Below are 10998 nucleotides of genomic sequence, written 5' to 3' on the forward strand. Positions count from 1 at the left end.
TATAATCAAGTCCTGATCCTCTCTTTTGCAGACATACAAGCACACTGCTCAAAACTCTTCCTTTCCTTCATCACCTTTTACATGTTACATAGCAGAAACATCAGCTGTGGAAGAGCAGCTGCCTCAAAACTAGAATTTTTGTTTAATCTCTGTTAACATGCCATATCTTCAGAATACTACAGTGGGTGACAAACTTAGTAACAACTGAGTGCTTAACGTAAAAGCTTTCTTCCTGCTACAGTATCATAGATTTTATGGATTTTATAATTCATATATCATTAGCAGGCTGCAGAAACTCTTGCAGCATGTCCTGAAGCAAGAGAGTAACTGATAACATCTCTAATCAGAGTAGCTTACTGTCACAGGTGTGCTGACAGAAAAAAAAGACAAAAAGTCAACAGCAAAAACTAATGATTAAAGGTTTTGCCACCAACAAATGTTGCGCCACCAGACATCCTCCAATTCACAGACATCCTGCCACACTGCTTTTTATCTGGTTGTTGTATCCAATCGCTCCTGATTAGATCACCAATTAAATAGTGTTCAATGCAGACAAAACTGCAGAGAATGTTACCACTGAATTTTTAAATCTGCTTACATACAAGACAGATATGGGGGATGGAGGAACAGCCCAGATTTGGCATGGTTAAGGATCTTCTGACCCACTTTCTACCACCATACACATAAATTTCAAATAGAAGTGGTGTTGATGACCAAGAGTTTCTGCTAATATACTTACTTTTCTATTGAAAAGTTAAGCTAAACTTTAACCCTTGAGGTTAACTAAAAGGCATCTGTGGCAGCTTTAACACACAGAGTCAAGCTTTCTTATAACTTTTAAAGAAACAGCGTAGCTAACCCAAGGCTAGTAGTGATAAAGGATGTTTCTCAGTTACATGTGTAATACACGTAATCTCTTACAGATCAACACAAACGGCAACTAGCTCTGCACACCCAGCAGCATCAAGTTGACTCCATTCAGACCAATTTTGCACTTCCACACAATGGAAAGACCACTGGCAGTGCAGTGGTCAAGAGGAAAACCTCTCCCTCTGCTCGGCCCGTTGCTGGCTGCAGCTGCCATCCTTTTCCACCGGCTACTACCCTCGGCAGGCCCCTAGAGGTGGCTCAGCTCAAGCAGCCAGGAGCTAAACCAGACCAGGGCAGATGGCTTTCTGCTGGCCCAGCACAGTAAGTGCCACCTCTGCTGTTCTCCAACACAAGGGAGAGACACAAACACGTAAGAGGAGAAACGGCACCGGGAAGGTGCAAAGCAGGAAGAACTCCTCCAGCAGCAGCACTAAGGTGTTAGACCAGCTTGGCTACTTGTGAAATCGGGCTGCCTAGGCCAGCACTTTCTCTTCCAGATGATAAGCCGTTTGGAATACAAGCAGCAGGTCTACATCATCACCCGTGCTGTTGTAACACCTCTGGCTATCTGAAGAAACAAAGCTGTCTGTCAAAAATAAGGCAACACATCTAAGTGCTGCCACATTTACTCTTCATTCAGAAAAATGTGTCCTTAGAATGTTTGTTCTGTAAATACAGCAGAGAATACAAGAGGAGTGCATTGTGTGGGAAAGCAGAAGGCATATCACACTGCGCTCTGCAAGCTTCTCCGTGAGAGGCGCAGACCTCTTCAGAAAGCTTTGCATGCATAAACTGCTTTCAAACTGTATGTACAAAACACGCAAACAAATTTGATAAACACCTAAGTAGGGCAAGAGTCCTAAGAGGTTTAGAAAACCCTGAGTTACTGTGAGGATAAGCTTTAAACATATATCTGAGGTCTTACATTTTACAAGAGAGCAAAACAAATGAAAACTGGTAAGATGTTTCTTCTGTTAGTTCTTATTTGGATCTTAGATCTAGAAAGAAAAAGCACAGAAAGTGACAAGCAAAGAATAAACAAGAAAAATACTTCTTGACCTTTACTTTCAGTCACTCTGCTCCTAACTCCTCTCTGCTCCCTTACTCTGCAAGCCTAAAGGGGAAGAAAGACAAACGACAGAAACAAGCTGCCAAGAACAAAAGGTAGAGAAAAAAAAACAAACAAATCAAAGAAAATGGAGGAGTAAGATAGTAAATTCAACGGCAAGCAAGCAAGCAGCACATTAAAAGGTTGGTGTATTTCCATCAGCAAACTTGTAGCTATAGGTAATGTTCTATTTTCATGGTCAATGTCACAATGCTCTTGGTAGCATATAGATCAACAAACTCCTGGGGCATGCTCTCTCCCACTACAGAAATGCAGCATTTCGCATCAGTGAAGGTTTCTGCAGATGTACATCACTCTCCCTCACTTGAACGTCATAAATTCACCTCCTCGGCGCCTTTTTAGATACAGATCTCACTGAACTTGAGCAAGGTCACGTTCTGACTGCTGCAACACTACACGGCCGGAAGCACTGCTGCTCATTCACAGATTATTTATTTCATCCATTCAGCTTGCCTCTGAACCGACCCAAGGTTTCCTCACTGCGTTTCAAAGGAAGGAAAGCAAATATTTGAGCACTGATGTTCTGAGAACACCCTGAGCAGCTGCAGCCTAAAAGATGCAGATGCCCATCGCAGCCACTTCCCTTCAGATGCGACTGTTTCATCACACATTTGTGACTTAAAGCAGCTTGGAAATGTGACCACCAATTTCCAAAATTAACATTTGAACTCCACCACATCCCAGGCAATCTGACAACCCCAATTCCCAGAACCATGAAGGTCACAGCAATTTCACTAAAAATACTGCACAAGTTAAAAAACAAAAAAACACCCAAAACAAACAAAAACAAGTCCTCATCAACATGAATTCTGCAATAAAATACACCTATAAGATCAACACGTTGCACTGAATTTACTGAAAAAGAATCATCACTGGTATTTCATAAATCTTATTTCCCAATATCTGAGAACAGCAAGTTTAAAGATCTCTTAAAAAATAAGTTTTTCAATTAAAAAAAAAAAAGTCCCTTACAGCATACTGCACTTCATGCATACAATCGAGGTTTTGATGCCAATCAAATTTAGCAAGACAAAGTTGTGCATGTTTCTCCTATATGCTAAGACCTCTATTTAATAAGTAGCCCGTTCAGATTGGTCTCAAATAGAAAAGATTTGCATAGCTGATGCCTTCCAATTGTGGGCACATTTAAAAATACATTCTGAATAATACGAGGTGTTCAACACGTACTATTTTGTTTACTCCAATAACCTGAGAACAAGCAATTGCATACTTGGAGCTTTTGCTAACTCTCAGCATAGCACTTCACCACCATCCTGTTTATTTGCTACGGCAGGCAAAACTCAACAAAGTTTAGGTCACTTTCTTAGAAAGACCTTTTTCTTTTTTCCACTTAGTTAAACTACTGGGGAACACACACAAAGCTTCCTTAGTGAAAACTACTTTCCATTTTATTTCTAGCAACTTGGGGTTTGTTTCCATTCCATTCAATAAGTCACATTCAGGATGTGGACTTTGAAGACAGGCATCTTTGATACAACCAAGCAGCCCACAGCCAGCCCACTGCCTCACCTCTGTCAGCTTGAGAGCAGCACAGTGATTTCTATGGCAGCTGCTGCAAGCTTTATAAATCCCTTTACATGGGGTGCAGGTGGCAAGGTGCTGGCAGCACAGGGACTGCAGGGCTGGCCCCTGTGGGAGGAGGCCAGACACAGCTGGGACCAGTGGACCCACTGCAGGACAAGCGGGCAGCATCTCTGGGAAAACGTACTCAGGAAGAGAAAAAAAAAAAAACAAACACCAAAAACAACCAACAAGTAAACCAACAAAGACAAGGGAACAGAAAGAGCAAGAATCAGCAGAGGGAACACCAAGGTCACAGTAGGAGGAGGTATTCCAGGTGCCAGAGCAGATGTCACTGCAGCTCAGCCAGAACATGGAGCAGGAAGATGTGCCCCTAAGGGCTGCAGTCTGTGGGAAGCCCCAGCTGAAGCAGATGCCTCCCTGAAGGGCTCTGCCTGCACCTGGGCAAAGAAGAAACATGGGAAGGAAGAGCAGAGAGGAACTGCCCCCACCAACTGTGCTGAGCCTGGGAAAAGGCAGGAGGAAAAGTTTTCTTACAGGGTCTGAGTTTCTGTTTATCACTGACGAATCTATTTTAACCAACAAATTAATTTTCCCCAAATCAAGACTGTTTTGCCCACAGTAGAAATTTGTACACAACATCCTTATCTTTTTCCATTTATCCTATGGTCTGCCTCAGCTCCCCTAAGGAAGGGAGCTGCAGAGATGCTGGGTGGGTGCCTGCTGTCAGCCAGGGAGAACCCACCTCAACTCACAGTTCTGCCTGACCTTTCCTGAGTGTGCTGATGAAGCAAGAGCTCAGACAGATTTGTGTTACACAGCATGAGCGTTATTACTGCTGCTGAGTCCCGGACCTGATGAGGAGAAATGTAGTACAAACTGGCTCCGTGCCCAACAATTCTGAGTGAGGTTAAAGACTTTTCTTTCATCTATTTATCCTTGTGTAAAACCAATGCTAGTCATAGAGCATTTTCTACGATCCAAGCTGCAACTATTACTTATGGAATACCAAAGGCAGTGATGACTCCATTAACATTTATCTTCCTTGTTTATCAGAAAGCTCTCTGAAAGTTTATAAAGCCTTTCAGAAATAATCCAGGTACAAAAAATAGTTCCAGTAAGTGCCATTTTTGTGCAACTGAATTCCTACATAAGCTGTCATTTACGTTTGAACCACTGGCTTCGAACCCCCAGTTTTAAGAGGAGATAAGAGCTATTGGTAGCACAGAGCAGAACCACCAAGGCAATAATTAAGCCCACTCAAAATACTGCACCACACTTCTCCACAACAATGCCTAATGCATACACACAAGCTTCACCCTGGGAGCTGCCACGGTTATTTCTTCCTTAATAGGTTGCAGGCTTCAAGAGGGCTTGATATGGGAAAAACACTGAGCCCATGTGAGACAGTCCAAATAATAATGTGGTCTCGTCACATTTCTGTCCAGTTCTCTCACCCACAAATGGTCAGTTTCCAAACGGGAGGAGTAAAGAATTAACAGACTACTCTGTTGAAACAGCATAGGAACAAAGGGATTATAAGACAGCTTCCCCAAAAGATCCTTCCTCTGTGTCCAACAGCAGTCAGCACTGTTCCCAGAAATACTCACAGCCCATTCAAATGCTCCAGCATCCCAAAGCAAGAGCCAATCACACACAATAAAAAATATAACGACAGAATGAAAACTCCTTGCCCTCTGTTCCTTTCTTTCTTGTTCACAACCTTCTTACAGCAAACTGTTCTCTGTTTAGCCAAAAGCATCTTCTGCTACCAGGCCCCAGCCGATTTGCAAAACTGAGTGTTGCTGCAGAAGGAGTAAGTGAAGTTCTCAGGATGTGCATCAAAACATCTTTCAGTTCGTGCATCTCCACAGGTGGAACAGAGGCCCTGCCTCTCTCTAGTGTCTCCAGCTGATAACTTTGGCCTTCAGCCTATTAGCTACACCCAGACCCAGCCCATAGACCTGCAGATTTAGATACCCTCAACAGCAAAGGCACATACTTCATTAAATTCTTTTCATTAAATACTCTTTCTGCCTTACTCCATTAGAAGAAGAGCATTGTTATCACTTAACTTACCATGGGCATTTCTCTCATTTAACTAGAATTTGGAAACCTTGGATATTGATACAATCATTTCTATGCTACCAGAAAGAGAGGAAATACACAGATGATACTTTTGTATGCTTTAAATACCAGAAAATGCTCTAATCCTATGTACTTTAACTGGTTCAGAATCTGGAAGGTACCATAACAAGATACTCACTGAAGTGTACAGTAATTTCATCTTCTCTGATGTGCTTCTGCTGAGTAAGAAGCACTCAGGTCAGATAAACTGAAAACTGCCAGTGATATCCTCTGCCCATCTGTCCCTACCTGTCTGAGATATCTTCATGTGTCTTAAACCGGAGATGCTCTTCTCATCCAGGCAGCCAATAAGCACATCCTTACTTGAACCAATCTGTAAGTAGTCCACACAACTGAACAATGCACGTTCTTAAACTAAACATAACACCTTTCACCTCATGCTTATTTTTAACCAGTATAATACTATCGTATTTCAGGATCATCACTCAGTTGTTTCTAAGGCCAATGTACGTAAGTCCATCTACTCGCAATCCATCAGCCTTAAATTCTCTCTCCTCCCTTTTATTTTGATTCAGACTTCTGCTTTTCAATCCACATTTCCACAGACCCAAACCACACCGCTTTCCCTCTGCCTGCACACATGAATGAAGCCCCTGCAGCCGCCCACGATGCCACCAGCTCTTAGCCCACCCTCTCTCCTGTTAGCAGCACTGCAGCCACACTAGGATCTGTCACCCCAGACCTGACTTCTCCTTAAAAACATCCTCAGGCCCAACACCCTCAGCCGAGTGAGCTCAGATGCCATCATCCCCACGTCTTTTCCCAAGCACAGAACGAAACAAGCTCAGGAACTGCAGCCAAAGAGAAGAACATCTCCCAGTTCGCTATCCATTCCCACATCTCAGAAGGAAAAGCAGCTTTTCACCTCCTTTATCCGAGCATTTAAAAGCGATGTATGTATACAAAACAAAGGACCAAGCAAGTCATTCACAGTTTTTAACGAGAAACAAAACGAAGAGGCACCGCACTGCCGAGGCTTCGCTTTTTAGCGCGGGAGCGGAATCCTCCGTAAGACGCGCTACTTACGGCCACGCACAGCAGCGCAGGAATCACAGGTAGAAGGGCACGCGGGGCGTCACGCACACCGGCAACATGTGCGCCCGCAGCCCGCACGCCTAGCGCGGATCCCGCCGCTGGGAACCGGATGGCCACGCCGCCAGCACGACCGACGGTGGAGGGCGGCTCTCGTAGCACCCGCGGCCGGCCCCGAGCCCCCGCCGCTCCCCGGTACCCGCAGGCCCCACGCCGGCTGCACCTGCCGAACCCGGCGCTGGCGTCCCCGCCGCGGGCCCTCCGCCGCGGCCTGCCGCCCCGCCGCCCCGCTCCGCCCGGCCCTGCCCGCCCGCCGCCGCCCGGCCCCGCACCGTTAGCGATGAGCTTGGCCGAGAGCTGCTTGACAAGCTCGGGGATCCGCTCCCACTGGCACTCCGAGCGGCACCGCTCGATCTCCGTCTCCAGCCGCGAGCCCGCCTTCTTGGTGGCCATGGCCGGACCGATAGGTCCCGGCGGGGAAGGGGCCGCGGCGGCGGGAGCGGGCGGGAAGGAGGCGGCGGCGGAGGCGGGGAAAGGACGGCGGCGGCACCGGGCGCCTGTGCGCCGGGAGCGGCGGAACTCGAGGGCCGCGGCCAGCGCCGCGCTCCTCGCCGGCGGCGCCACCTGCCGGCGGCAGCAGGAACAGAGCCGAGCCCCGCCTCGCAGCTCCCGCGCGGGGCCGCGGCCTCAGGAGGCGGCCGGGGCCGGCGGAGCGCGTTGCGGGCGGACGCGGGCCGGGCGCCATGACAGCCCGGGGAACGGAGCCCGGGCACGCGTGGAGAAAAGGGGGGACCCGGCGGTCTCACCTGTTCACCTACTACCGTACGCGAACACACACTGCTCCTGTTTCCTAGGCTGTTCCATAATACATAGATCAATTTTTGTCTTGAGTGGTCCTCCCTACCTCGCAATTTCTCATCTGTCTACCTCAGGGCCTTGGAAGATATGTTAGTCACTTCCACACAGACACTGCTCGCTCCACGCTCTGGCTGTCTCAGGTGCTTGATCCACGCCTTCACACCCAGTTACACAGAGGCGGACCTCAGCCCAGCCTCCCCAAGTGGCTGCTCACCTCTTCAAGCCCAAAAAGCAGGGGGTACAGCAGCACACGTATAACAAAAGCCCGGACCACGTGCATGCTGTCCCCTACTTTCTAACAGAAGGAATGCATTGCATCATCTGAGTGGAACCAAAACAGCCGCAAAACAAGTTGAATAAATACCATGCATCTGCATCAAATGTTACCTCACCTACAGGACACAGCAGTTCTGTAGACTTACACAGACCTCAGAAGAACAGTCTCGACTGATTTGTACTGGAACATGCAGCAAAACCACAAAGACTGCACTGAAGATTATTCTTGCCAATTGCCATTTATATTTCCCAAAATAAGGATAGAGACCCCACTTTTAGAAGAACCAGTTACACAGTATGCAGGGCAATCTAAGGCACTAGACGCAACCAATTTAAATTATTTAGATGTCTCCACATCCAAGTGCAGACTTGTACAGTTTATTCTCTTTACCCACAAAAAGAAGGGCACGCATATGCATTCACCTCAGCTTGTGAGGACCGCTTACTGGCTCAGACATTCAAAGCACAGGCTGGGTGCAGTGCTGCTGTAAACACTGTATCGCTCTGGATCTAATGCATTTTAGACTTCAGAAACATCAAGATCATACATGAAACTCAAAGTCAAGCAAACTTTACACTGCTATTGTGAGAACAGGTCAACTCCTGTCCTTAATACTGTTTCCCAAACCCCACAAGTTATAATCTTCAAACTCTTGGGGAATAGTACCATCACCAGCCATCTTTATATAAATACTTCATCTAAATGTAAATGCAACTCACCTGTGGGCATTGGTAGAGCTGCTATCCACAAAGCAAAATTTCTGTAATATTCCCTCATTAGTGTGTGTGTCACAAATACTAGGAACAGGTGTTTGCTGGTTTTTGTTTGTTTGTTTGTTTTTATCATCAGCTGAAAGACGACGGCTCTCAAAACTCTATGCCAGGTAGCAACAAATGCTCTTCTCAGTGTTTCCGCTAATTTACTTTTAACTCCCAGTGCTATTGAAAATGTAATAACAAAGAATTCAGATATTATCTGGCTTTTCCCCAAGTTGCTGTTACAGTACTTGCAGGCTTCAGTTCAAATTCAAGCAGCATAGACTTCAAATTTAAAGAAGTGAAACAGAAACAAAGAATAGCAGAACACAACAGTGTTTAAGAAATAGAAGGGAGTACTGTTTAAGAAATAGAAAGGAGCAGAAAGAAGATTTAGTACTGCAACAGAAGCAAAAGGAGAAGGATGTGATAGAACATTCCTTGTTGTAAGTGAGGTTTCAGGAGATCTGGAGGACATTGAACTAATCAGAGAATTGAGTTTTAATGGTCAAATGAAAGAATTAAATGAAAAATGAGGCAGCAAACGAATGACAGCTAGAAATCCCTGACACTGGACCTATTGGTTCTTTTAGACATAAGAGGAGGAAAACCAACATTTTAGTTTTCCCAAAAAGCTAATTTGCTTATGAAGATCATTCATATTTATTCATAACAATTTTAACACATTTTGTTTGCACTGATCACATCATTTCAGTAAAAGCTACCAGTGAAGGAATAGTATTAAAATATTTACATAACAGTTCAGACTTATTATCTCAGTGGTGACTGCTTATGAAATGAGATATCTATGCAAAAGGATTAGAGTATCTTGAAATGTATTGGAAAAATTAGGAAATCTATTTTAACATTAGCGAAACTTTCACATACCTATGATGCTCTAAGATTCTGTTGTAGATGACCCACAACCACGTGCAATAGTGAATGTGGAATTAATAGTGTAGCAGTGATACAGGAAAAATAAGTCTGATCCTCTGTGTTCTTATCAACTATCATTTCTTTTTCCAACCAAGACAAAATGTTGATTTCTGAAAATGGCCAATTAATTAAGCTTCCAGTATGGACTGATGCACTTGCACATGTTAATAGACCTCAGGTACAGTGAGTTAGCTGGCTAGTTGGAAAAGATGGATAGAGATCTCATTTCTGAAAATTATGCAAATCATAATGCATGGCAATAAACAAAGTTATGCCAGTCAACCTCCTAGCCTCATGCTGCCCCCTTCTCACTCAGCCCCAAATCTCCTCCAATATAGGGCAATAGGAGAAATAATGCTCAATTATGTTCAGTGCAATTACATCAGCTAGGTAGGGAGGAACAGTAACTTTCAGTCTACAGGAACACCTTAATATAAACTCTGATACTTGGGTAATCTGAAAATAAACCTAATAAAGAAGTTTTCTGCACTCCTATTCCATATAATACAAAAGTGCTGGGTGTTCAAACTGGTAAAAATCTAACAGAGAATAATGACTTGCATAAAACATTTCAATCTCTACTGTGATATTAATCTGTAACAAGGGATCAGAAAGCACTATCTGTATTTCTAAAGGTAAAATATTCGAACAGAATGCTAGTAAATTACATTATCAAAAAAAAAAAATCACAAGCAAACTTAGAAGATTACTGGGTTTATTCAAGATTGAGCTTTTGGCTTCTTATGCAAATATTATTCACTGCTGAAATAGCAGAGATGGAACCAAATCTCGCCTTTGTTCTAATTAAAAAACATTCTAAGTAATTAAAAAAAAAATCATAAAAATACTTCCATGACAGCTGTGCTGAATTCAGCTCACTGGTATGCAGGCCCTTGAGAGAACAGGCTAGCTGAAACTTAAAATCCATTTTGTGTCAAAGGCTATCAGTGCATAACATCAAGTGTTGCTTTGCTATTACCAGAAACATTTAATACACAAGGTTACCTATTATTCACTACTGACCAGTTTTTCTTCTGAAGAGTTTGAAGCTGCTAATAAAAGTGCTGCTTATTAAAACAATTTTCTTCATATCAGAGTTCTTATAGCATACATCACAGAAATGATATTTTCAGGCAAACAGAATCACAGGGGTTGGAAAGGGCCTCAAGAAATCATCCAGTTCAACCCCCCTGCTAAAGCAGGTTCCCTATGCAATAGGTGACATAAGTAGGCATCCGGATGGGTCTTGAATATCTCCATAGAAGGAGACTCCACAACCTCTCCAGGCAACCTGCTCCAGTGCTCCATCACCCTTACCATATAGAAGGTCTTCCACATGTTTGTATGGAACTTCTTATGTTCAAGTTTGAGGCCATTACTCCTTGTCCTATTGCTATGCAGCACGAGAAAAGCCTGGACTCATCCATTTGCCTCCCACCTCTCTTCAGATA

At 44.3% G+C, this 10998-nt stretch overlaps 1 protein-coding gene across 3 annotated transcripts in view; it reads right to left on the reverse strand.

Annotated features, from left to right (window-relative positions):
* Nucleotides 1–7229, reverse strand: part of TTC7B (tetratricopeptide repeat domain 7B) — a 124138-nt gene extending 116909 nt beyond the window's left edge. For all 3 annotated transcript variants that reach the window (XM_042865153.1, XM_042865143.1, XM_042865134.1), the window contains exon 1: nucleotides 7054–7229. In XM_042865153.1, the coding sequence (XP_042721087.1) occupies nucleotides 7054–7174 (121 nt within the window). In that variant the 5' untranslated portion in view covers nucleotides 7175–7229. The remainder of the gene's footprint in view (nucleotides 1–7053) is intronic.
* Between the last annotated feature and the right edge of the window lie 3769 nt (nucleotides 7230–10998).

The sequence above is a fragment of the Lagopus leucura genome, unplaced genomic scaffold, assembly GCF_019238085.1.
Source record: "Lagopus leucura isolate 7727_CA_CO unplaced genomic scaffold, USGS_WTPT01 Super-Scaffold_1, whole genome shotgun sequence".
NCBI lineage: Eukaryota > Metazoa > Chordata > Aves > Galliformes > Phasianidae > Lagopus > Lagopus leucura.